General features: G+C 39.4%; 2 protein-coding genes across 2 annotated transcripts in view; both read left to right on the top strand.

Moving 5' to 3' along the window:
* BAZ1A (bromodomain adjacent to zinc finger domain, 1A) overlaps nt 1–19,331 on the top strand; it is a 126,550-nt gene extending 107,219 nt beyond the window's left edge. The window contains exons 28-29 of the mRNA XM_006891575.1: nt 18,640–19,001; nt 19,115–19,331. Of these exons, the coding sequence (XP_006891637.1) occupies nt 18,640–19,001; nt 19,115–19,331 (579 nt within the window). The remainder of the gene's footprint in view (nt 1–18,639; nt 19,002–19,114) is intronic.
* Nucleotides 19,332–20,060: 729 nt separating this feature from the next.
* Nucleotides 20,061–20,767, top strand: LOC102871235 (cofilin-2-like). The gene is made up of 3 exons (XM_006891545.1): nt 20,061–20,362; nt 20,478–20,554; nt 20,655–20,767. The coding sequence occupies exons 1-3, from the start codon at nt 20,103–20,105 to the stop codon at nt 20,765–20,767; spliced, it is 450 nt and encodes a 149-aa protein (XP_006891607.1). The 5' UTR covers nt 20,061–20,102.
* The last annotated feature ends 6,477 nt before the right edge of the window (nt 20,768–27,244 follow it).

Raw genomic sequence — 27,244 nt, 5'->3', positions numbered from 1 at the left:
TGTGTCAGGGTTGTATCCTTTCTCCATACCAATTTAATCTATATGCTGAGCAAATTATTCGAGAAGCTGGACTCTATGAAAAAGAATGTGACATTAAGGTTGCAGGAAGACTCATCAATAACTTTGTTTATACAGATGATGTAAACATTCTTACTGACACTGAGGAGAAGCTGAAGCGTTTGCTGCAAGAGGTTAAACACTGCAGCATTCAATATGGATTGCACCTCAAAATCAAGAAAACAAAAATCCTCACCACTAGACTGACAGGTAACATCATGATGGACAGAGAAAAGATTAAGACCGTCAACGACTTCCTCTAACTTGGATTCACAATCAATACACTTGGTACCAGGAAATCAGGAGTTGTATTGCACTAGGAAAAGCTGTAATCAGGGACCTCTCCAAATTATTGAGGAGTTATTATGTTAGAGTGAGGACTAAGGTGTGCCTGATTCAGGCCATGGTCTTTTCAGTCGCTTGCTATGCATCTGTGAACTGGACAATTAATAAGAATGACAGAAAAAGAATTAATGTCTTTGAGCTTTGGTATTAGAGAAAAGTAACAAATATCTTAAGGTCTGTCAAAAGAACAAACAGTTATGTCTTAGGAAAAAGTGCAGTCAGGGTGCTCCTTGGAGGCAAAGATAAATAAAGCTTCATCTCACATACTGTGAGCATTCTCTGAATGACCTGTTATTGTTGTTAGGTGCCATCGAGTCAAGTATAACTCATAGTGACCCGATAAACAACTGATTGAACACTGCCCTGTCCTATGCCATCCTCAGAATCTCAATATTTTCAAGTGATTGAAAAGACCATGGCCTGAATCAGACTATGCCTTGGAGAGGGACATTATGCTCGGAAAGGTGGAGAGTCGATGAAAGAGAAGAAAACCTCAACTGGCTGGATTGACACAGTAACTGCAAGAATGAGCTTGAGTTTGTCAGAGATTGTGAGGTGGGCGCAGGACAGGACAAGGTTTAGGTCTGTTGTTCGTAGGGGTGCTATGGGTTGTACTCAACTTGACAGAAACTAACAATAACAACAGGCCACGTAACTTGGACAGAGGAGAGGTAGTTAGAAAAAATTAAATTTACAAATCAAAATTGCAGGGGAGGTCTGGTGGCCTAGTGGCAAGGAGCTGCAACTATAATCCCAGAGGCACACGGTTCGAATCCACCAGATGCTCTGCTGGGAAAAGGAGGGACAATCTCCTCTCCTGTACCAGTCAGATCTGATTTGACGGTACACTCTCTCTCTCTCACACACACACACACACACACACACACACAAAATAAATAAATAAATAAATAAATATTGCAAAAACAAAGTAAAATATAGGGTTAGATTAAGAAAAACATTAGCTAAGAGTGAGTAAGGTTGATTCTTTGGAATAGATCTATTCATTTTAACATCTAAATTTACATATTTTTAACAAAACTTTTTAATAAAAGAATTTCACAGATTCAAAAAAAAGTTGTCATGCATCATTGAGCCAGAACCAACACATAGGTGCCCCTCCAGTGGGTTTTCAGAGGCAGTAAATGGCACTGGAGGAGATTACTTATCTTTCTCTTTTGGAGCAGCTGTTAGACTTGAACCATGTGCCTTTGTATCGGCAGCACAATCCCTTACCATTAACCCAACAGTGCTCCTTAAAAGAGTTGAGTAGAAGTAAAAGAAAAAGACACTGGGATGGGCTCATCAGAAATATTTGTCTGAAAGATACTTCTTTTTCCAGTGTTGCTTAAACTAACCACCAGTATTTAAAGTTTACTGAGTTTTAGTAACCCAACTAGAATAACTTAGATGTTAACAGATGTGCTCCTGCATTATTAGAAACCTCAGACACATTTTATCTTAAATATTCCCTTTACTCTTTCTTAAATTTGCTGATATACTCTGAAAGGGTGATGTGTACAAAGACCATCATTTTGACAACTTCTCCACATTTGAGAACTTGTCAAAAATGCAGTAGGCACATGTACTATACTTTCTAGTAACTTCAGATGATATGACTGCTAAATGTTCTGAAGTCTTATATTTTCTGAGCCTCTAAATACTTTGCAATAAAACATCAGGCCACTTTGAAGTCTAATTTTACAAGAATATCAACTGACATCAACAGCTGCATAAAACTTAAAATGAATGGAGCTGCCATTGCTGGCCATCTGATCCAAAGAAAGCCATTCAATTTGCTTGCAGGCTGCCTTTCTGTATCATCATAAGCTATTCAGATCAGAGGAAGTCAACCTGTGACAAAAAAGTGACTCAGTTACTTGGAAAGGGACATGGTGTTTGGAAAAGTGGAGTGTCAGAGAAAGAGAGGAAGCCCCTCAGATGGATAAACAGTGACAGTGGCAATAGGCTCAAGTACGTCAGAGATTATAAGGACAGCATAGGACAGGACAAGGTTCAGGTCTGTTGTTCCCAGGTCTCTGTGGGTCATTCTCGACCCAATGGCAACTACAGAACAAAGCGTCAACAATATTGTGTTGTTGTGACAACAAAAACCAGAAGAAGGTCTATCTGTATTTTATTGACTATGAGAAGGTATTTGACTGTGTGGATCATAACACACTACAGCTAACATTGAGAAGAATGAGAATTCCAGAACACTTAATTGTGCTTACATGAAATCTAAACCGAGAGTAGAAAGCTGTTGTTCAAACAGAGAAAGAGAACACTGCATGGTTTTAAATCAAGCATGGCATGCCTAAGGGCTGTAGCCTTTCACCAAACCATCTGTATGCTGAGCAAATCATTCGAGAAGCTGGACTTTACAAAGAAAGTGGCATCAAGATTGGAGGAAGAGTTATCAACAACCTGATTATCCATGTTCCACAGAGAATGCAACCTTGCTTGCTAAAAGTGAGGAGGATTTGAGGTGGTTGCTGCATAAAATCAAAGACTATACAGCCTTCAATATGGACTGCATCTCAACATCAAGAAAACAAAGATCATCACCACTGGGTTAATAGGTAACATCATTATAGATGAAGATAAGATTAAAATTGTTAATTATTTCATTTTACTTGAATTCATAACCAACATCCTTGATAACAGCAGTCAAGAGACCAGGAGACATATAGCATGTGCTATTCAGAACATCCAAGTTCTAAGGAACAATGGCATCATTTTAAAGACTAATGTCACCTGATACAAGTGACGGTTCTTCCAATCACCTACGTGTATCTGAGAGCTGGACTATGACTAAAGATTACAGAAGAAGAAATGGGGTCTTTGTTGTGGTCTTGGAGAGGAGTACTCAATAGCCCATGGAGTGCTAAAAGAACAAACAGATATATCTTCAAGAAAGTTCAACCACAGTGTTCCTTAGAGGTAAGGATGACAAATCAAGTCTCACATACTTTGGATATGTTGTTAGGAGAGGATATTCCTTGGAAAGGGACATCATGCCTGGGAAGGTGGTGGGTCACCATAAGAGAGGAAGACCCTTAGCGAGATGGATTGATACAGTGACTGACTGCAGCAATGGGCTCAAATGTTTTGGAGATGATAAAGATAGGACTTATAAAAGGTATTTGCAATTAATAAATCATTGTACAGAATTTTATCATTCTGTCTACTGCTTCATTTCTGTCACCAAGTCCATATTTTCTGATTACTGACCCTTCTTCCCTGTTCCCAACTTTTGCATTCCAGTCAGCCATTATTATTAATGCACCTTGAGTGCGTGTTCCATCTGCTCAGACAGCAAAAGTTGGCAGAAATTATTTCCTCCTCTTTGGTCCTGGTTGTTGGTACATTTATTTGAATGATGGTAGTATTAACTGGACTTCCTTGTATGCATATGGATATTATCTTGTCAGTGTCAATCCCCCATCTTTGGCTCATCTCCTTTCTCTGCTCCACCAGTACTCCCTTCCACTCCTGCCTACCCCATTCCACACCTCCCTTCCCACTATTCAACCCTTGATATGATGACTTAGATTTCAGTTCACTTCTGTGATGCCTAATGCCTCACACTGCTGTTAGTCTCTCATGCTGTGGCTGGGTCTTGCTTTAGTTTAGGGGTCTCTAAGTCCAAATTCCAGGTACTTGTTTAGGGAATGATTTCTCACTCAGAGTTTTGAGGAAAAGTCCTTTGTCCTTGAGCTTCTGCTCCAGGACTGACTTCTTGTGACTTAGATCAAGGACTGTATTCTTCAGTACAGACTGAAGCTTAACATCAAGAAGACAAAGATTCTCATCATTGGGCCAATTGGCAGCACCATGGAGAAGATATTGAAGTTATTAATAATTTCTACTTGTTTGGCTCCAGAATCAACATTCTTGGCACCAGCATTCAGGAAATCAAAAGACAAATTGCATTGAGAAAATCTCCTGTCAGGGACTGCTCCAGAGAACTGAGGAGCAATGACATCAATTCAGTAACTAAGGTCTACCTAATCCAGGCAGTAATTTTTGCAATTACATGCTACACAACAGAGATCTGGACAATGACTAAAGATAATAGAAGAAAAATTGAGACCTTTGAGTTGCGGTGTTGGAAAAATATATTGAACATGCTATGGATGACAAGGAGAACAAATAGGTCTGTCTTGGAAAGGATGAAACCAAGTTTCTCCTTGGAGACAAGGGTTTAGAAGCTCCATCTCACATACTTGGGGCATGTGACCAGGAGGAACCAATCCTTGGCAAAGGACATTATGCTTGGAAGGGTGGAGGGTTGGGGCAGAAGAGGAAGAACTTGGATGAGGGATTGACACAGTAACTGGAATAGTGGAATAATTAGGTGTGCTGGAGTCAGTGAGACTGGCTCAGGACAGGGCAGGGTTCAGAGCTGTTTTACAGAGTGTAACTATGAGTCACAGGTAATTCAACAGCACATAACAGTAAGAGAGGACTGAGTTCATATCTGTTATTCATAGAGAGTCACTATGGTTTGTAGTTGACTGCACCTAACAACAACAACAACAACCCACCTGTTAGAAAGTTCTGGTGGCCTAGTGGTAAGGCATTGATAGTGCAACGTTACCACTATGGCTTATTACTAGTCCACACCAATAAGGAGTAGGGCTGATAAATTCTGCCAGTAAGTTGAGGCGGATATTCCTTTAAAAAACCTGGCATTTATAAAGGAAATTGTTTCTATCTACTTACTGAATTTACTAAAAAAAATCTCATTGTTGTTGAGCAGGGGCCTCCATTTTTATTTCCAAGGCTGTAAATCACATGGGAAAAGATTGCCCATCTTTTTCTCAGAGCTAGAGGCACTAGTGGATTCGAGATGTGGCTTTGGGGTTAACAACAGAACTCCCAATGGACCAGGTCACCAGAGCTCCACTACCTTTATCCACAATTTCTTCATGTGACAGACCACGGTATGGTGTTTTTGTTGTTTTGGTTTTTGGTTTTGTTTTTTTTCTCATGAGGTCATGCTCCTAAATTTGTCTGGTAGGAATTAGAAATGAAATGTGTTAATACCCAAAGTGAGTTTTATGGATCAGAAAATGAGTCATAGAGATCAGATCGCAACATGTATCTCCCTCTGTTTATTTTCTACTTCTAAGTTCAAACTTGTATTTAGAAAAATACACGGTTTACCTCCTTCTCAGTCTTTCAGATAGACATAGGTTAGAAAGTACATGTAAGACTGAAGGAGCCATGTAGGAAGAAAAGTACATTTTGTAGCAGTGAGCTTCTTTATATTTAAATTTGTCTTTGTCAGGAAGTAATGGTGAAAAGCTAAGAATATGATGTCTCTTGATGAGGAGTGGAACTCTAATATAATTATTTTTTCTACATAATCTTACAAAGTCACTGTTTTAGATAGGTCTGGAGGAAAATGATCTTTAAACTTTTACATGTTCTTGGGGAAACAGACATTACAGGATAGGCACTTTTCCAATTTCCTAAGGAATCTTACCAGTGGTACAGCACTGATCTGTCAATTTGCTGTACTGAGTTAACTTCAGGTTAGTGAGACTGGACACTGTGCCACTGGTGTATCAAACACCATAATGATTACCCTTCATGGACAGTGTTTGGTGGAGCTCCCAGATTGATTTAGGTTTGGAAGCAGGAGTGGCATCCACTTCCTAAACCACATGCCTCTGGAAACTCTATGAACATAGAGAAATAAGCATAGTTACAGAACAAGGTTCAGGTCTTTTGTTCATAAGGTTGCGATGATTCATGCTCTACTCAACAGCACTTAACAACAACAAGGAATCTTAAGTAAGCAAACATCAGCCACGCCTTAACCTGTTTTTGGTGATTGTTGCCTGATTATTAATATCAGTGCATTCACTTTTATCTTGTTATGTGCTGTTGAGTGGACTATGACTCATAGTTACCCTACGATGCCCTAGCCTGTGCCATCCTCACTATCTCTGATACTGTTGAGCCCATTGTTACAGTCACCATATCAGTCCTGATGAGGGACTCTCACACTGACTCTCCAAGTGTAATTTTCTTCTTCAAGGAACAGTCCCTTTTAACAACATGCCCAAACCTTCACCATCCTTGCCTGCCTAGTTTCACTTGTTTGTTCTCTTGGTAGTCCATGGGAAAAACAGTACTCTCCTCCAACACCACAATTTAGACATCAATTCTTCTGTCATCCCTAGTCATTCTGCACTATTGTTTTAAAAGCCTGGAGAATTCCTATTGTTGATTTACAAATCTTATTTCACTAGTTTAAATAATAGTCAAACTCTTTCATAATATTCCTGGGAGGAAGTAATATGTCCATTTTTACACTTGCTACAATAAAGCCTCAAGACAGTTAACAGCCCAAGAATAAATACATCACTATGAGTGTCAGAGCTGAGCTTCCATTCAGATCCATTCAACTGTAAAGCTCTTTCTTTTCTATCCCACATTCATGACTTTTAGTGTTTTCTATTACATCATTTACTGTTTATAAGGCTTCTTGTTTAGGTTTATCCCTCTTTTTGACTTAAAAAGATTTCTGATTTCTATGTCTGGTTGCACAATCTGTAGTGTGTTGTGCTGTGAACCAAAAGACAAGTACCTCTTGCAGTTCAAATCCACCCATGGCCTAGGAGAGAAAAATCAGCAGTCTCCTCCCTTTAAGACTTAGGATTCCAAGCTTCTGGAGTTTGGAATGGGCTTGGAGTGCAGGGTGGCTATGAGTTGGAATTCATGGCAATGAATTTGAGTCTCAGTTTTGAGACATATCCAAGAACCCCTGCTTGAGAGGTCAGCTGACAACTGAAATGTCAAGGCTGAAACCCACCAGCAATTCCATAAGAAAAAAAGACCAGGCAGTCTACTCTACTAAATATTAAATTCTCAAAAACTCATTGTTGTCAAGTCAGAAACAATTTATAGCTGATCCTCATGTGTGTTTCTGGGGTAGTAAATCTCACAGGAAGAGAATGCTCATCTTACTCCCACAGAGCTGCTGGTGGATTTGAAGCACCAGAGAGGCACCACCTTTGTGATTAGGAGCGCAGTTCCTGTAGACTAGATCACCAAACCCTAAAATTAAAGGTAGTTCTAGGGAGCTCTGGTGGCCTAGTGGTAAGAAACTATACTGCAATCCTGAAGGCACTTGGTTCAAATCCACCAGCTCTGCAGGAGGATGGGCAATCTCCTCTCATGAGAATTAACAACAATAAGAACATGAGGTAGTCTTCCTCTTGCTACAAGTCAGAATAGGGAGCTCTTGTGGCTTAGTGGTAAGGTATTGTGCTGTCAACTCAAAAACATTTGGTTCCAATCCACCAGCCACCTTACAGAAGAATGATGGGCAATCCCCTTTCATGTGATTTACTGCCTAGTAAAATCTGCTGGAGAGTCATCTATGAGTTACTTGGTGATATCTAGCAACAATAACATGACTAAAAATAGATTCCGTGACAAATAAAAATAATATCTGAGATGTCCGCCAAAGATTCCCCCAACCCCAGAATATTTAAATACGCTGTTGTTGTTGTTGTTGTTATGTGCCATTGAGTCATTTGCGACTCGTAGTGACCCTATGTACAAGAGCCCTAAATGCCGTTTAACCCTGTGCCAACCTCGCTGTCTCAAACACACTAATTCCCACCACTCCACTTACAGAATCAATGCATCTCATCAAGGGTCTTCCTCCCCTGCACCACCCCTCCACTCTCCCAAACATGATGTCCCTCTCCAAGGACCAGTCCCTCCTTGCAACATGCCCAAAGTATGTCAGACGAAGCTTCAGAATCCTTGACTCCAGGGAACATTCTGGCTTCACCCTCTCCAGGACAACCCTGTTTGTTCTCCTAGCAGTCCATTGTATATTCAACATTCTTCTCCAGGACCACAGCTCAAAGGCATCAATTCTCTTTCTATCATCCCTATTCACTGTCCAACTCTCCAAAGCAGAGCACATAATTGCAAAGACTATAGCCTGGATAAGGCAAACCTTAGTCTCCAGCCTGACGTCGTTGCATTTCAATACTCCTGAGAGGTCCCTCACAGCTGACTTTCCCAATGAAATTCGTCTCCTGATTTCCTGGCTGCTGTTACCAACAGCGTTGACTGTGGAGCCAAGTAAACTAAAACTGTTAACTATCTCAATCAAGATCTTCACCATCCATACTGATGCTGCCAATTGCCCCCGTCATGAAAATCTGTTTTCTTGATATTGAGCTTCAAATCATATTGAAGACTGCAGTCCTTGACCTTCTGCAGCAAACGCTTCAGGTCCTCCTCAGTTTCAGCAAGCAGGGTTGTGTCAATCTGCATAACATAGGTTGTTGATGATTCTTCCACCAATCCTGATGCCACATTCCTCCTCATACAACCCAGCGTCTCAGATGATCTGTTCTGCATACAGATTAAAAAGGTATGGAGACAAAATACATCCCTGATGGACACCCTTCTTGATTTTGAAACATCCAGTGTCTACCTGTTCTGTTCTGATGACTGCCTCTTGGTCCAAGTATAGGTTTCGCATTAGCACAATTAAATGTTCTGGGATTCCCATTCTTCTCAGAGTCAGCTACAGCTTGTTGTGATCCACACAGTCAAAAGCCTTTGATAGACATTCTTCTGGTATTCTTTGTTTTCTGCCAAGATCCATCTAACATTAGCTATAATATCCCTAGTACGGTGACCTCTTCTAAATCCAGCCTGCACATCTGGCAGTTCTCTGTTGACATATTGTTCCAAACGTTTTTGGATAATTTTCAGCAGAATCTTGCTTGCATGTGATATCAATGATATTGTTCGATAATTTCCACACTCTGTTGGGTCACCTTTCTTTGGAATAGGAACAAGTATCGATCTCTTCCAGTCAGTGGGCCAGCTGGCTGTCCTCCAGATTTCCTGGCATGACTTAGTGAGCACATCCAGGGCAGTGTCTGTTTGTTGAAATAAATCAATTGGTATGCTGTCAACTCCTAGAGCCTTGTTTTTTGCCAATTCCTTCATAGCAACTTGAACTTCCTCCTTCATCACCATAGGTTCTTGCTCATATGTTATTTCATGAAATTCCTCTGTGTCAGCCAATTCCTACTGATACAGTGACTCTGTGTACTCCTTTCATCTTCTTTGTATACTTCCTGGATCATTCAACATTCTACCCAAACTATCTTTAAGTACTGCCACCCACGGCTTGAATTTGTTTAACTCTTTCAGCTTAAGAAACGCTGAGCAAGTCTGGCCCTTTTGATTTTCTGACTCCAGTTCTCTGCACATTTCATTATAGTATCTTGCTTGGTCGCCCGAGCTGCCTTTTGAAATTTTCTGTTCAGCTCTTTGATTTCTTGATTTCTTCCTTTAGCTTTGGCTTCTCAGCCCTCTGATGCAATACTCGGAGTCTGACATCCATCTTGGTATTTTCTTCTTCTTTTGCCTTTGTAATGATCTTTTGCATTCTTCACGGACAATTTTCTTGATATCCTCCCAGAGCTCATTTGGTCTATGCTCATTGGTGCTCAAGGCCTCAAACCTGTTCCTGAGATGGTTTTGAAATTCGAGTGGGACAGACTTAAGGTCAAATCTTGGTTCCCATGGACTTAATTTTCCTCAACTTCAGCTTGAATTTGCATATGAGTAGTTGGTGGTCTGTCCCAGTGTGTCCCACGATCAGCACCCGGCCTGGTTTTCACTGCTGATATTGAGCTTCTCGAGCAAATCTTTCCACAAATGTAATTGATCTGATTCCTATGCATACCATCAGGTGAAATCCATGTGTATAGCCTGAGTTTATGTTTCTTACAACAGGTATTTGCAATGAATAAATCATTGAATGTGCAGAACTCTATCATTCTATCTCCAGCCTAATTTCTCTCACCGAGACCATGTTTTCCAGCTACTGATCCTTCTTCCCTGTTCCCAACTTTTGCATTCCAGTCACCCACTATTACTAATGCCTCTTGATTGCATGTTTGATCAATTTCTGACTGCAAAAGTTGGTAAAAATCTTCTATTTCCTCTTCTTTGGCTCTGGTTGTTAGTGCATATATTTGAACAATAGTGGTATTCACTGGACTTCCTTGTATGTGTACGGATATTATCCTGTCACTCACCACATTGTATTTCAGGCTACATCTAGAAATGATTTTAAATACGCTATCAATAAAATAAAAGAAACTTTATAAATCTGATTATGTTAAGGATTTTGAGATAGGGAGATTATACTGAATTATCCAGTGTAATCATAGCGATCTTATAAATGAAAGAGGAGAGTAGGAAAGAGAAGAAAGCTTAAGAAAATATAATGTCCAAGCAGAAATTGGAGTAATGGAATTACTGGGTAGGAGTCATAAACTGACAGCCACTAGAAGCTGGGAAAGACAAGGAAACAATTCTCCCTTAATACCTCCAGAAGAAAGGAAGCCTTACCAACACATTCACTAGCTCTATGAGACCTCTTTTGGACAGATGACTTCCAGAACTGTGAGGTAATAAATTTGTGTCATTTTAAGTCACTGTTGCTGTTGTTAGGTGCCATCCAGACAAGTTCAACTCATAACGACCCTACTAACAAAAGATCTGAACTCTGCTCTATCCTGTGCCATCCTCAAACTTCCTGACACATAAGAGCCCACTGCAGCAGTCACCATGTCAATTCACCTGGTTGAGGGTCTTCCTCTCCTTTGCCAACCCTCCACCCTTCCCAGCATCATGTCCTTCTCCAAAGAACAGTACCTCCTAGCAATATGTCCAAAGTATGTGAGGTGAAGGCTCATCATTACAGCAATAATAGGACATTAATACACTTAATTCCTGACTCTCAGATTCCTCCACTATACAGAGGCCAAAATTCATGCAACAATGATTGGTAATGGTATCCCTTTACCAAAATTCTCTTTACCAACTAGTGAGAAATTCTGATTTTAGAATATCTGGATAGAAATTAATATTACTGATCCACAACCAGTTAGTGCATTGTTAGGTGCCAATAAGTCAACTACTCATAGCAAACCATGAAGAACAGATCTAAACTCTGCTCTATCCTCATATGCCCAAGCCCAATTTATCTTACTGAGGGTCTGTCTTCCTCTCTTTCTCTGAGCCTCTGATGTAATTTTCCAAACTCTGGCTTCTTGACAACATGCCCAAAATGTGTAAGATGAAGTTTAACTATCCTTGCTCCATCTTCAAGAGCCTCTTTCTCGATTTATTTTGTTTGTTTGGCTTTTTTTAGGTGAAGCCAATTTATTTGTGAAAGAGAAAGTAAAGACAATACATCCCAGAGGAGGATGGGATTCCTCTTCAAAAGGAAGGGAGTGAAGAGGAGAGAATCCTTTCTTGTTTTCATTTTAGCATTAATAATTGCAGTGCACTATCGAGCTGTAACCGACTCATTGCTGACCTTCCATCAGGTTTTCAGGGGCAGTAAATCACATAGGAAGAGAGTGCCCATCTTTCTTCTATGGAGCAGCTGGGGGATTCTCACCACATGTCATTGCCTTGGCAGCCCAACAAGCTTACCACTAAACTGCCAGAGCTCTGTAAGAGTAGTAGAGTAGTGTGGCAGAACAGGTACATAAGTTGCAAAGGTGCAACAGAATATGGGCAGACAAAAATATCTACAGGTGGGAAATTTTCTAGAGCTTGGAAGGTTTGAATTCTGTCTGCCTTGGAAGGATAAAACAGAGAATTAGAGAGCCGGGGGTCAGAGCTGTGGTATGATTTGCATGTTTGGAATCCCCAGCTTGGAGGCAAGGATTTCTGACATCTAATTTAGGACGTCTTGAAGCTCGAGGGAGTCAGCACCAAGGGTTATTGCCCAAGTGGTTTTTTCTGCTATAGATCTGTGAGACTAAAAAGAGCCCAGAAGGGAGAAGAGTTATTAATACTCACATTTGGAAAATGTTTTTATTTTATAGGCCCATTCTTCATAACTCCTAGTAACTTCCAGAGAATTAAAGAGAATGGTTTCATAAAATTTAATGTGTCCTCTAAATGTAAAATATTATCTAATCTACTTGCCTGAAACTGTATCCTTTCTCAGTGCTAATTCAATCCCCATGCCAAAAAAAATCATTTGAGAAGCTACACTATTTGAAGAAGAAATGTGGCATCAATATTGGAAGAAGACTCAGCAACACCTTTCTTATGTAGATAACAAAACCTTGCTTGCAAACAGTAAATATCTGAAGCACTTACTGAAGATCAAAAACAATGGCCTTCAGTGTGAATTTTACCTCAATATCAAGGAAACAAAAATCCTCATAATTTGACCAAGAGGCAACATTATAGTATATAGAGAAAAGTTTGAAGTTGCCAAGGATTTTCTTTAACTTGGATTCACAATCAACAACAAATAAATCAGCAGCAGTCAAGAAATCAAAAACCATACTGTATTGGGAAAATCTATTAAGGATCTCTTTAAAACGCTAAAGAGCAAGGATGTCAGTTTATAGATTAAAGTGTGCCTGATACAAGCCATGGCGTTTTTCATTTCTTCCTGTGTATGGAAGTTGGACAATGACTAAGGAAGATCAAAGAAGAATCAATGCCTTTGAATTATTGTCTTGACAAAGAGTACTGGATATACTATGGACTGCCAAAAGAACAAACAAACAAAAAAAATCTATGTTGGAAGAAGTACAGCCAGCATGCTCGTTAGAAGCAAAGACTGTGAGACGTTTTCTCCATAATAATGCTGTTTGGTGCAACCACTGTGGAGGGCGGTGTGGCGCTTTCTCAAAAAGTTGCAAATAGAGATACCATTTGACCCAGCAATTCCACTACTGGGAATATACCCTGAAGAGACCATAGCTGACATCCAAGCAGATCTATGCACACCCATGTTTATTGCTGCATTGTTCACAATAGCAAGGAGCTGGAAACAATCTAAGTGTCCATCAACAAACAAGTGGATAGAGAAGCTGTTGTATATTCATACAATGGAATACTATGCTGCACTGAAAAACAAGGAACTCATGAAATATTATTTTAAATGGGTGACCCTGGAGGACATTATACGGAGTTAAATATCTCAGTCACAAAAGAACAAATACTGCATGGTGCCACTGTTGTAAAACAGGACTGACATTGGGGCTGGAGAGAGACTGAGAAAGATGGGTTTAATAATGTATACTGCATTGAAACAGATGAGGGAGAAAACTGTTTAAAGGGATATGTGGTTAAGTATTTTTGTCATGACGGGAGTCCATAGCAAAGGCTGCATAGTGGAGTGGACCTGGGGGGAGGGATTGTAAAACAATGAAAGAATTTTTCTTTTACTTTTCCAAGAGGGGAGTGTACTGGGGGGAGGGTTGGGAGGGGAGAATAGTGCAACAATGAATGAATGGAAATCCAAAGTCTCTGTAACTTTTCACTGAAATTAATAATAAAAAAGAATTTAAAAATAACGTTGTTAGGAGGTGCCATCCTTAACTGAACAACACCAAACAACAATAAACCTTGATAATCTTCCAAATAAGAAAATGAATGGCAAGGTATGGATATAAAAACTAAGTCTGTTTTTCACAGGCAATATGTAACATGCTCTTGTTTAAAATATATTAAATTTTGTATAAAAGAATGTATCACACAATCTTGGGCATAACCTCTCCTATTGATTTTCCACTCTTAAATTTGTTTAGTCTTTTTTACTGTCAAGATTGCACATGCCTTTGAAGCAATTGAAAGACTATGGCCTGGATCTATAATAACACCTTAGAAAGATCTTTTATTGTATTTTCATGCTCATAGCTGGGACTTTACAGGAAAACTGAGTGTATAATATATCAGTAGTCTCTAATTCATTTTCTTTGTAGTAAAAAATGCAAATGGTTATTGTCAAACCATGTAACCACTCTTTAAAATACATACTGCAGTTAAGTCTTCTTCTAGTTTTTGCCCTTTAAAGTTGTTGTTGTTGTTGTTAGGTGCCGTCAAGTTGACTATCACTCACAGCAACCCTATGAACAACAGGTATGAACCTTGCCCTATCCTGTGCCATTTGCATAATCTCTGATATGCTCTAGCCCTGCAGTCAATGTGTCAGTCTATCGTGTGTGTGTGTGTGTGTGTGTGTGTGTGAGAGAGAGAGAGAGAAAGAGAGAGAGAGAATCTATCTTATTGAGGGATATTCTGTCTCTGACCACCACTCTTTGCAGCATGATGTCTTTTTCCAAGGACTAGTCAGTCCCTCCAGACTACATGCCCAAAGTACGTGAAATGAAATTTCACCATCCTTACCTTTAAGATGCACCCTAGCTGCACTTCTTCCAGGATAGATTGTTTATTCTTTTAGCTGTCCATGGGATATTCAATACTCTTCTCCAACACCACAATTCAAAAACATTGATTATCCTTCTATCATCTTTATTCACTAACCAACTTTCAGATGCATAGCAAGTAATTGAAAAGATCATGCCTTGGGTCAGGTACACCTTAGTCTCTAGGTTTATCCTAGAGAGGGTAAAACCAGGCTGCTCCTTGGAGGCAAGGATTCTGAAGCTTCATGTGACAAACTTTGGACATGTTGCAATGAGGGACCAGTCTTCGGAAAGAGTCATCTTGCTTGGGAAGATGGAGGGACACTGTAAGAAAGGAAGAACGTTGATGGGATGGATTGATTCAGTCCCTGGAGTAATGGTTTAGATGTGTCAAAGACAAGGTTGGCACAGGATAGAACAGGGTTTAGGACTGTTATGCATAGCATCACTATGAGTAGCAAGTAACTCGATGGTACATAACAACAACAACAATCTTCATGTTGCCTAGTGGTCCAGTGGTGAGGATTTTTGTTTTCTTTCTTTCTTTTTTTTTAACAGTGTGTACTTTATTTTTTTTAATTTGAAGTTTATTATTAATTTCAGTAAAAATTTACAGATTTTAGACTTCCATTCATTCACTGTTGCACTTTTCTTCCCTCCCAACCCTCCCCCAGTACACTACCCTCTTGGAAAAGTAAAAAATTATTTCATTGTTTTACAAACCCTCCCTCAGGACCACTCCACCATCTAGCCTTTGCTCTAGACTCTTGTCATGACAAAAATACCTAGTCACATATCCCTTTAAACAGTTTTCTCCCTCATCTGTTTCAATGCAGTATACATTATTGAACGCATCTTTCTCAGTCTCTCCCCAACCCCAAGGTCAGTCCTGTTTTACAAAAGTGGCACCATGCAGTATTTGTCCTTTTGTGACTGAGATACTTCACTCAGCATAATGTCCTCCAGGGTCATCCATTTTGAATAATATTGCATGAGTTCCTTGTTTTCCAGTGCAGCATAGTATTCCATTGTGTGAATATCCCACAGCTTCTCTATCAATTTGTTTATTGATCGGCACTTAGGTTGTTTCCAGCTCCTTGCTTTTGTGAACAAGCCGCAATAAACATGGGTGTGCGAGGATTTTTGTTTTCTTGATGTTGAGATATAATCCATAGTGAAACCTGAAGTGCCTGATCTGCAGAAAATATTTAAAGTTGTGTTCACTTTCAGTTAGCAAGGTTGAATAATCTACATAACACAGATTGTTGAGTGGTCTCCCAATTCTAACACTACATCCTTTTTCATATACTCTAGCTTCATGAATTATGTGCTCAACATACAGACTTAACAGGTATTGAGAAAGGCTACCACCCTATCACACACCTTTCCTGATTTTAAACTATGCAGTGTTACATTTGTTCAGACAACTAACTGCTTCTTGGTCTATATATAGGTTTCACACGAACACAATTAAGTATTCTGGGATTCTTGTTCTTCTCCAGTATTATCCATAGTTTGTTATGATTTACATAGTCAAATATCTTTGTATAGTCAATGAAACACAAATAAACATCTTTCTGATGTTCTCTGCTTTCAGTCAAGATCCACATGATTTCAGCAGTGATATTCTTTGTGCTATAGCATCTTTTTGAAGCAATACTTCTCTTTGAACCCTACTTACCAAAAAAACAAACAAGAGCATTCCTATAAATTGAAACTGCAACTCATACAGACCTTATAAGACTGCTCTGTCTTGTTTCTGAGACTGTAAATCTTTATAGAAGCTGATTGAAAAATCTTTCTCCCCTCACAGAGATAGCTCAGGTAACAGCCATGTTCTCAACCCATGCACTACGAGGTGTGGTGTTAAGGGTTTATTGTTCAAAATGGCTTCCCAAGTCACTGACTTTTGACTTTGTCATGTGGATGGGCAGAAATTAAAAATAGGTCTGTCTTAGAGAGGATGAAACCAAGTCTCTCCTTGGAGGCTAGGATTATGAAGCTCTGTCTCACTTTCTTTGGGCACATTGCCTGGAGAGACCAGTCCTTGGAGAAGGAAATCTTGCTCGGAAGGGTAGATGGACAGCACAGGAGAGGAAGACCCTGGATGAGATGGATTGATACAGTGACTGGGGCAATGGGGTTAGGGTGTGTCAGAATTAGTGAGACAGGCTCAGAACAGGGAAGGGTTCAGAGCTGCTGTACATAGGGTCACTGTGCGTCACAGGCAACTCAACGGCACATAACAACAATAACACTATGACAGGTTTGGAAGCAAGAGTAGCATCCACTTCCTAAACAACATACCTCCAGAAACTCTAAAGTTCTCCGGAACTTTGACAGTTGTAGAGGGGCTTCATGCCTTTTGTTCACAGGGTCGCTATGAGTTGTGCTCAACTTGAAGAAGGCAACAACCTATTCACAAGGGGATTGGTTAGTCTTTCCATTAAAGTCAGACCAAGGCCTATGAGAAAAGCAGCCATAGCAGTCAGCAGCAAAGAACCAGAGATGTGACATGAGACAGAGCTGACCTTGAAACTGCTACTCCATGGAACCAGAGCCCAAAGCCTTTTGCCCAAGTTTTTAGAGGGCTGTGGTGGGCAGAAAGTCATAATTAGCAAGATTAAGAGCCTAAAGCACAAGGCCGAAGGCTGAGGAAGTTTGGAAGCTGTCTTGAGTGAGCGACTGTATTTTGCAACTATCCTAAATGAAAGCCTTTTAACTTCTTTTTTTCTTTTATGGTGAGAAAAATTTATTATATTTAGAATTAGCCCGCTGGACTCAGTTTAGATGATCCCAATTTTGTTGGCAACATCCAAAGCATCATAATCAGGAGCAAGTCGAACATAGGCCTTCTTCTCTCCATCAGGCCTAATCAAAGTGTTGACCTTAGCCACATCAATGTCATAGAGCTTCTTTACAGCTTGTTTAATTTGGTGCTTATTGGCCTTGACATCCACAATGAACACAAGTGTGTTGTTATCTTCTATCTTCTTCATAGCTGACTCAGTGGTCAGGGGAAATTTGATGACGGCATAGCGGTCAAGCTTGTTTCTCCTGGGAGCGCTCTTCCAGGGGTATTTTTTTTTTTTTTTTGGCTGTGGACGCCCTTCAGGACTGCCTTCTTGGCCTTCAATGCCTTTTTGCTTTGGCTTCAGTTTTGGGAGGGGCAGGGGCTTCCTTCTTCGCTTTCGGCGCCATCTTCGTAGAAAGGGGCCTTTTAACTTCTTAATACGGCTCTATGTGGCTGTGAGCTATTGAAACAGATTTTGGACCCATTAAAGCAGTAAGATTGGTGTTGGGATGAGTAGAAAGAGGTGCAAGAGAGTGACTGACATGTCTAACTTCATGGGAATTGTTTTTGTAGTGATGTTGATGGGGACAGATCCCCTTTGCAGAGCTAGTAAAGGTCAGATCTATCCATTCCCACATGACCGTTGCTCTTTTTACAGCAAGGCTTCTATTCCAATAAAATTACATAGTTGTTACAGAGTTTGCTGGTAATACTAAAGCAGTGCCTCTTTGGCTGTTGGAATCCACCAGCAGCTCCTCAAGAGATAGACCCTACCCTGGAGGGTCAGCTGTGTCTCAGTTCCCACTGGACCTCAAGGTGAAAAAGAATAACAGCTGTTCCGATTTACCTACAAATTTAATCTTATTCACTTGACCAGTTAATCTAAGGGACACATTTAGATCTCATTCATAAACCAACGACTGCCCATATTACTGTATTACCTGTTTTGGAAGATCTTCCCACCTCGGCTTTTCATTCTGGTGTTTGAGTCATTTTATCAACTGAGAACTTCCACCAGTGTTTCTTCTCATTTAATTGGACCAAGAAAAGCGATGCTCTAGGGCGAGTTTTCAGTTTCCAAAAAGACTCAGGACTCTGCCCCTTTCAATGGAAAACAAACGAATGAAAGAAAACCACCTTGGTCTGCCTTTCCCCTCTGACGCGCACAATCCGAGAGTAACGCTTTCTGGGAGGTAGTCTGGAAACCCAGTGCCTAGTACGTTCCCTGGCCGGGTGACGGATGGGGCCCCGGGGCTGCAAGCAGCGCGGCCAGGTCCCAGAGCCGCTGCTCCCGCGGCACGGCCACCCGGGAGCGCCGGGGTCACTCCGAGGACGCCTGCCGCCAGCGCTGCGAAGCGCACGGGCCGCCTGGGAGCAGGGCGGGGCCGCGAGGCGGGGCTTGCCCACGTGACCACCCTGCCCGCCGCCTTCAGCCGGCGGAGCCCCGGCCGACGCCTCTCTTGGGCTGCAGCTCCGCACGCCCCTCCTCCTCCGCCTCCTCGGGGTGTCACTGAGCCGAAGCCTGAGCAGCCGCTGCAGCCAGAGCCGCGGACACTATGGTAAGCCGTGCGCGCTGGCGGGGGAGCCGGGGCTCGGTAAGGGAAGCGCCCGGGGTGTCCCCGCAGGGCTCAGGGAGCGAGGCCGCCATTTTAGCCTGAATTTGGCCTGCGAGGTGGGCGCTCCTACGCCGCGGCTCCACTGTTGTCCAGCCGGCTGGCCGGCCTTTCCCGCCGTCCTGCCCGGCCTCGCAGTTCTTCGGCCTCCTGAGGGCTGGAGCACCCCGATGGGGTGGGGTCGGAGGTCCGGGGCCGAGTGGACAAAGTCCGGGGGCGCTGGAAGGGCCGGGGGGCGCTGTGCGGTGTTCGCCGCCTTTGCCCTTCATCTCCTGATTTATTTAATACGCGCGCTGCCAGATTGATACATGCTCCGAAGCCCTGGCTAAAAGGCTTTTGGTCATGTTCGTGATGGTTGTAATGACGCCCTTATTGAGAGATTAAGGAGGTGGGAAAACTCTTGGAAATGCCTTCTGGCGGGGGAGGGGGTGGCCGTTTTTTCCACGCGATCAGTTGGGTCTGAGATGTCTAGATTTGAGCTGGGAAGCAATTACGTTGTTACCGTGGGCGGTTAGGAGTTTACATTTGATTCCCTTTCCTTATGAGGTAAAGGCACAGGCTAGAATGACTTTAAAGAAAAAAAATCTTAGACGCATTAACTGAAATCCAGAAGGGTTTTGTGGGTTTTTTTGTTTTTTTTTAAGGCCTGCAGAGTTGACACAATACAGAAGGTATTTTTGCTGCTGCTCGTGGACCTCTGACATCACCCAGTGAAATAGGAAACATTTCAGCGATGGGACAGCTTGTATTTGTCCTTTCATTCCACTTTTCCATTTCCTTCAAACTCCAACCCTCTTTAAAAAGAATGAATGGGGCAGGATGACTTAGAATCCTTAGGTTAGAGGCTTCATCCTTAAAATGTGGTAAATCTGACTGTACGACTTGGATGGTACAGTGGAATTTTTCTATCCCCAGAGTAAAGTGAACGTCTAAGCAAATAGTAATTTTGGTTAAGGCCAAAATACTTGTTCTGAATTGCTGCTCTTGGTTTATTTTCAGGCTTCTGGAGTTACAGTGAATGATGAAGTCATCAAAGTTTTTAATGACATGAAAGTAAGGAAATCTTCTACACAAGAGGAGATCAAAAAAAGAAAGAAAGCAGTGCTCTTCTGCTTAAGCGATGACAAAAGACAAATAATAGTAGAGGAAGCAAAGCAGATCTTGGTGGGTGACATTGGTGACACTGTAGAGGACCCCTACACATCTTTTGTGAAGTTGCTACCTCTGAATGATTGCCGATATGCTTTGTACGATGCCACATACGAAACAAAAGAGTCTAAGAAAGAAGACCTAGTATTTATATTCTGGTGTGTAAATACAAAAGAAAAAAGTATTTTTTAAAATGCAAGGATTATTAACATAGTCAGTTTGCCTTTATTTTTCTTGAAATTGGGATTCAACAATTTTTTTCCCCCTGTGCAGGGCTCCTGAAAGTGCACCTTTAAAAAGCAAGATGATTTATGCTAGCTCTAAAGATGCCATAAAGAAAAAATTTACAGGTACAAACATTGATCATTTTGTACAGTGACATTATTCTCTTATTTAAAATAAGGTAATGGCATAATCTCTCTCTTTTTTTCCCCCCTCCCCCCCTGTTAGGTATTAAACATGAGTGGCAAGTAAATGGCTTGGATGATATTAAGGACCGTTCAACACTTGGAGAGAAGTTGGGAGGCAATGTAGTAGTTTCACTTGAAGGAAAACCCTTATAAAATGACAGTCAAGTGCCATCTGGATGTTAAGGAGCTTCCATGTCTCCTGTTCTGTCAGTTGGAATAGTAGTAGGCTGTTTGGTTATTTTTTTTTTGTTTTGGGGGGTTTTTTCCTCCTCCATTGGGCCCTTTGAACACAAGAATGAAGGCGAAACATTCATTTAAGTAGCCTATCAATGATTGCCATTAGACTATTAACATTGTTACTTTTACATAGAGTCCAAGGAATGCCTTTCTGTTCTACTTTAGCCAAAACAACTGGTTTTTTGCCTCCCCTGCAGCAAGCACTGCAGTGAATGTGATTATCAGTGTGAATAGCTTAGAGTACTACAAAGGGTAAGCTAATTGAATGCCTTGAAAGTATTATCCACTGGTTAAATGGTAAACTTTATGCAGTATTATATACAGTATTATTTATAGTTGCACTTGGTTGCAGTTCTATGAGGCTCAAAGCATTCATACACCTCACTTGCCTTGGCAAGCCTACTTTTGTGACATGGCAGCACAGATATAATACTATGCATTGAGAAAGCACTTGTTTTGTGTTTAGTTTGACTACTCACCCACCCTAAAAGGGTTCCAACTCAAAGACGCATAACACTACCCTAAAACAAATGCCAGTTAAGTTGCATAAACTGTTATCAGCTTATCCTAGTACCTCAGTCTTCATTCTTGTTGTATGCATACCTTTGCAAAAGGAAAAGCTGTTAATAATGCCTATTTGTTTCCCATTTTGTGTACACTACTGAATAAGTGTAGTTTTATGTTTACTATGTGAGTCTTGGAAGACTAAAGATATTTTGAATATCAGTCATGATGGCAGTTTCTGTATAAAAGAGCCTTAAGTGGAACATTGTTTTTGAGATTAGACTCTTCACCCTCACAAAAATGGCCACGTTGCAATAAAAATTGTGGCATATTCAGAATGTTGCCTTGTTTTCCTTGAAAATTTAAAATTATGGTATGTGAAACAACTTTTAGGGTAAACGGCTATTAATCTCTGCACTGGTCATTTGAAAATTTTTTGTGTTATGCTATTTTATTAATTTATTTGGTTTAAAAATAGTTTTATCTTAAAGCCATTATTACAGAACAGTACTTTTATAAACTGTATTTATTTCCTTATGTTTTAATATGGAGATCAGGTGTTTGTTTTTTTTTTTTTTTACACAAATGCTTTTCAATAGCTGGCTTGTTTTCTGATAAAATTTAAGTAATTACTTTTTTATTCATGCTTATGTTTCTAAATAGTTGTGTATTACAAACAGGAAGCTCTTAATGCTTATTTGTTCATAACGAAAATAATTTAGAAAATATCCTTTGAAAGTTTAACAATGTTTTCAGGCTTAGAAATTTTTAGTTACTACCCCTTAGTATATTTTGAATATTGAATTAAGAAAAAAGGAATGATAGAGCAATCTTAAACATTAAGAGTGGGTTTTGGCTATGGTCCAGACTGCTCTCCATATAGTGAATTTGATCTGCTCAGTGTGAGCAGTTTGCTGTTAGCCAGAGCTATTTATGGCAAACACATGCTTTTGTATCTTGTCATAGTTATCCACAAATGGCAAAACTGGATTTGATTCTACTGGTATGCAAAACAGGCATGCTAGTAAGCAGTCAGTTACAGCTCAGAATTTAAGTCCAGAGCTCTGAAGAATGTTTTATCAGAAGACAGGAAATATATAACCTTTTAAGAAAAAAAGAGCAAAAACCTTTTTGTTTATTGTGTGGAAGTAAATTTGAGTAAAATTATATTTTTTTTCCTATATTTTTTAGTTATTTTTCGGATGAAGGGTAGGAGTTCTATAGCTAAGCTTTCTTTTGAAATTATATGAATGGCTTGGGATCTTTTGCGCTGAGTGATTTTATTTCAGGCTTTCAGCTGTCCCTGTGAGTTGTCCTGGATGTTTCGATGGCTTTTTGGTAAGGCCAGACTCTAGTAAGCAAAGCATGAATACTGACATATACTAAACTATATGTGTGACTGATAACTTGCACCGTGAAATTATTTGTTGAGGGATTGCCTCACTTTTCTAAAAACTAAGGAGCTGTAAAATAACTAGATGTAGTGTCTTTGGTTTTTTTAACTGATTTCACAATTTACGTATTTGCCTTTTTAATTACATAATAATTTCTGAAATGAAATATGGCTTTATACTGTAATACTTTGACTTGTTAGATTGACAGAACATTTCATTGATAGTTAAATTAATCTTTTAAGTAATTCTTTGTGCATAAAGTCAAAAATAACGGTAAAGATGGTTTACTTGTTATTTAAGCTTAATTTGGCATTTGAAATTATTTTTATTTTACAGTCATTTATAATAAAGTATTATTCAAGTTAGCTTTAAAAGGTATACGGTGCTAATTAATTAAAAAATTGAGGACAATATTTTACTGCTAGCTTGCAAACTTACAAGTGTTTAAAAAATAAAATATGTCAAAATATAAAGCTGTTGAGATGTGTTTACTTAAGTTTTGAAACTAACCATTTTTAAACTAATATTGCAGCTTAAAGAGACCATTTTATTTAGTTTCTTGGGATATTGACAGGGTTTTTTTAAGAGATTAGTTATCTTTGAATGTTGTAACAACTAATTTTAGCATTTTCAAACAAATGGGAAAACTTTTGGCATTTGTCCCAAACTGACTATATCAGCTGTTGTTTTCCATCATTATCTAAGATAACAGTGTGGCAACATTGTGGTTTTTAATGTGCTTTTTCACAAAAAAGTTTGGAAGAAAACTTAGGTTTGAGTTTCTCAGATATAGAACCTTTATTGCAACTGATTTGTGGACTCTAGCACATGATGAGCTTTGGGGGAATAAGTGTCTTTTTTAAAAAATAATAGTAATGGAGAAGAATTTGAGAACACTTTTCATTAATTTTTCCACTCTGATGAAAAAGGACCTTGTTCTGCTGCTATTCATGTTGTTCTTGCAGATATAATAACTTGAGATCCAAAACAATATGAGTAGCCATTTTTCAATATATATTTAAGCTACTAAAGATACTCTGGTAGCCTCCAGTGAATATTGTTTTTAAGACAGCATGAGTTCCGTAGATATTTCATGTCTTATCTCAGTCCATGAAGTCAGGCTTCTCCTTTGCTCTGAAGCGTCCAAACGTAGACATTCATAAATATTCAGGAGTCATTCCTCAATGTCAGTTTCTTGTTGTAAACAATTTGGCAAGGTAATTTTGAGCCCCAATTTCTTAATTCATGATAGAGGAATGATGATAACTTACTTACCATTCCTGGTTGCTGAGAATCAAACATGAAGTGCTTTTTTAAAACAGACTATGGATATGTAAACAAGAATTTATTAAAGTCATTCATTCTGAATAGTGTAGTGAAGAACAATATTAAAAATAAATTTATTATAAGTTATTGAACCTTTTTGTTTTTCTAACTATTCTACATAATCTTATAACTTGTTTGAAAAACTAATTAATACATAGAATCTGTTTTCAGAATGAAGTATAAAATATATAAGTAATATAGTTCCTAACTGTTTAATCTTACTAGAGTAATTTTCAGTTACTGGGTTTTTTTCTCAAGTGATTTTGAGGTGAAAGAAAAAAAGAACAAATAAGAAAAATAATACTGCTTTAATATATTTAAGATTACTTCTTTTTTATTACAAAAATAAGTATAACTTGCCAGTTAAAACCTTTCCATGTGTATAATTTATATCAGTTATGTTAATCATCTTGTACAGTCCTTACCAATTGTCATTGCCAAATTTTCTGTTGCTATAATCAGTAACTAGGACCTCTGGTGGCCTAGTGGTAAGAAACTGTACTGCAATCCCAAAGGCACATGCTTCAAATCCACCACCTGCTCAGTGGGAAAAGGATAGGCATTCTCCTTCTGTATGATTATCTGCCTCTGAAAACCTGTTGAGAGTCAGCTATTGGTCCTCAACGGCATGCAACAACAACACTCAAAAACTCACTACTTCCTAATTAATGACTCCCCCAACCCCCTCCTTCCTGCTATGGTAGCCATATTATAAACTTTGGTATCTGCATATTTGGTCACTAGATAGTAGAATGAGAATGTTCTGGTGGGTTAATGGTAAAGAGTTGTGCTGCCAATTCAGAGGCATGGCCTGCAGTTTGCATCCACCAGCAGCTCTGCAGGAGAAAGATGGGCAATCTCCTGAGCAATTATTCTCTCTGAAAACTTGATGGAGCCTCAGCTATGCATCAGTTTTTTTTTTATTAAATTTTATTAGTTTTAATGAACATTTACAGAGATTTTGGGTTTTCATTCATTCATTGTTGCACCATTCTCTCTACCCTCCTCCCCAGTTTGTTCTTCTTCCCCCGCCATCCGAATGTCTGTTTTAATTGTCCAATTGCCACAGTGCTTGTCAAAGTCAGTTCTGATTAATCTCCTTTGTCAGTGTGTCCTTTGCCATTCCCTATCACTCCTCCCTGAGAGAGACTTCACCCTGAGTCATAAGGAAAAGGGGATGGCATATTCTCTTAGCTACTTCCTGCTGAAAAGGGACGCTGTGGGTTTCAGGGTGAAGATCTTCTCTCACTACTCTAAAGGGCCCCTTTGGCAGTAGGAAACACTAGACTATTATGGAGATTGATTTTGGAATTTAGATGCACTGTTATTAATTGTGCTTAGCCATACATGTTCATATCCTTAAAGATGTATCATGGGGGTGTTGCAACCTAGAAGACACAAATTTAACAAGTTATAAGTACATGAGTCAAAAATTATGGAAAAGTGAAAGAAAAGATTCTTTAATTGTTTTACAAACCCTCCTCCAGGTTCCCTTCCACCATGTAGCCATCGCTCTAGACTCCTGTGATGACAGAAATACCTAGTCACATATCTCTTTTAAACAGTTTTCTCCCTCCTCTGTTTCAGTGCAGTATACATTATTGAACCCATCTTACTCAGTCTCTCCCCAACCCCGAGGTTAGTCCCATTCTACAACAGTGGCATCATGTAATATTTGTCCTTTTGTGACTGGGATATTTCACTCAGCATAATGTTCTCCAGAGTCACCCATTTTGAATAATACAGCTATGTATCAGTTTTTTAAAAAACATTTAACATCTGCTATTTTGAGCAGGATTTACTGCTAAGTATTTTTTTTAAAGGAGCAGCTATCAGGTATTTGTTGGGAAAACAGTCTTGGGAATTTTGCTTTTTAGGAAAATAGGCTCATGAAATTCTAAAGTATTTTCAGATGTCACAGATTTTCTTCAGTGTTTCAGTATTATAAATTTATGATATTATGAAATGTTTTCTGAAATCTCAAAGATTATAGACTGTTCAGGGTTTTTTCCCCCAGAAAACTGGCACTTCTTAATCTTTTTCCCTCAAACATACTTAAACTATGGAATAGGTAGTTCTTCCCCCATTCCTCTGTTCACCTGTCTATATAATAAATACTACTGTGAATTATAATGGTTAAGTAATAAGATTTTGGTGTTAAATTGCCTGGATTGTTCAAATGTCAGCCTTTACCATTTACTAGTTGAATGAGTTTCTACAAACTGCTTAGCCTTAGTACTAAATACTAAGTAGCAGTATACTTAGTGCCATCTAGAAAATGGGGATAATTGTATTTCATCCCACAGGATTGTGAGGATAAATGAAATCCCATGCAATAGCTCCTGGAAGATAGGGGCCACTCAGTAGAATGACCTTAAGATTTGTAGTCCAAATCAGGATGCTTTGAGAGTGAAATAAAGAGCTATTAATAATAATTCCAGTATAACAGGCTTAGTTTTGGACAATCTCATGCAAACCAGAAAGTGCTTTACCCTATAAAGATATAGGCTACTATCCCATTAAAACATAATTCTTAAAGCAGATGAACTATTCATGGCTAATGGTTTTCAGTATTACATTTATTATACTGTGGTAGCATGTTGATCTTAACATCTTTTAGTGTATATGATTATGTAATTAACCACAGAAGGAACAACTTTTGGGTTTTATACTTAAAAAAATACTTTTACCCTTGACTTTTATACTTGCAGGTTGTCACATGTTCTATATTATTTTTGTGCTTTGTTTGTTAGAAATTGTATATTTAAAAATCAAAACGTGAGATAGCTGAGCAGCAGGTAAAGGAAGCATTACCTTTTACTCAGTGAGACTGTAAAAGATCATATCTTTAGCAAGCTCTGGTGACCTAGTGGCAAGAAGCTGCACTGAAATCCCAAAGGTGCATGGTTTGAATCCATCAGATGCTCTGTTGGAGAAGGAGGGAAAATCTCCTCCTGTACCAGTCAGATCCGATTTGACAGTACACACACACAAAATAATAAAAAGTTAAAAATAAATTAAAAAAAAAAGATCATATCTGCCTATGATTGTACCTGTATCTTTAAAGACACACTTGGATATTGGTTGCCATTATTAAAGGAAAAAGGTTTCAGCTCTTTTAGGTAATTTAAGTAAGTACATAATAGAATATAAGAACGTAGTGTATAAC

The sequence above is a fragment of the Elephantulus edwardii genome, unplaced genomic scaffold (genome assembly GCF_000299155.1).
Source record: "Elephantulus edwardii isolate Elephantulus edwardi_28Jun2011 unplaced genomic scaffold, EleEdw1.0 scaffold00100, whole genome shotgun sequence".
Classification (NCBI taxonomy): Eukaryota; Metazoa; Chordata; class Mammalia; order Macroscelidea; family Macroscelididae; genus Elephantulus; species Elephantulus edwardii.
The sequence above is the reverse complement of the archived record's forward strand: the minus strand, read 5'-3'. Positions and strand labels throughout refer to the sequence as shown.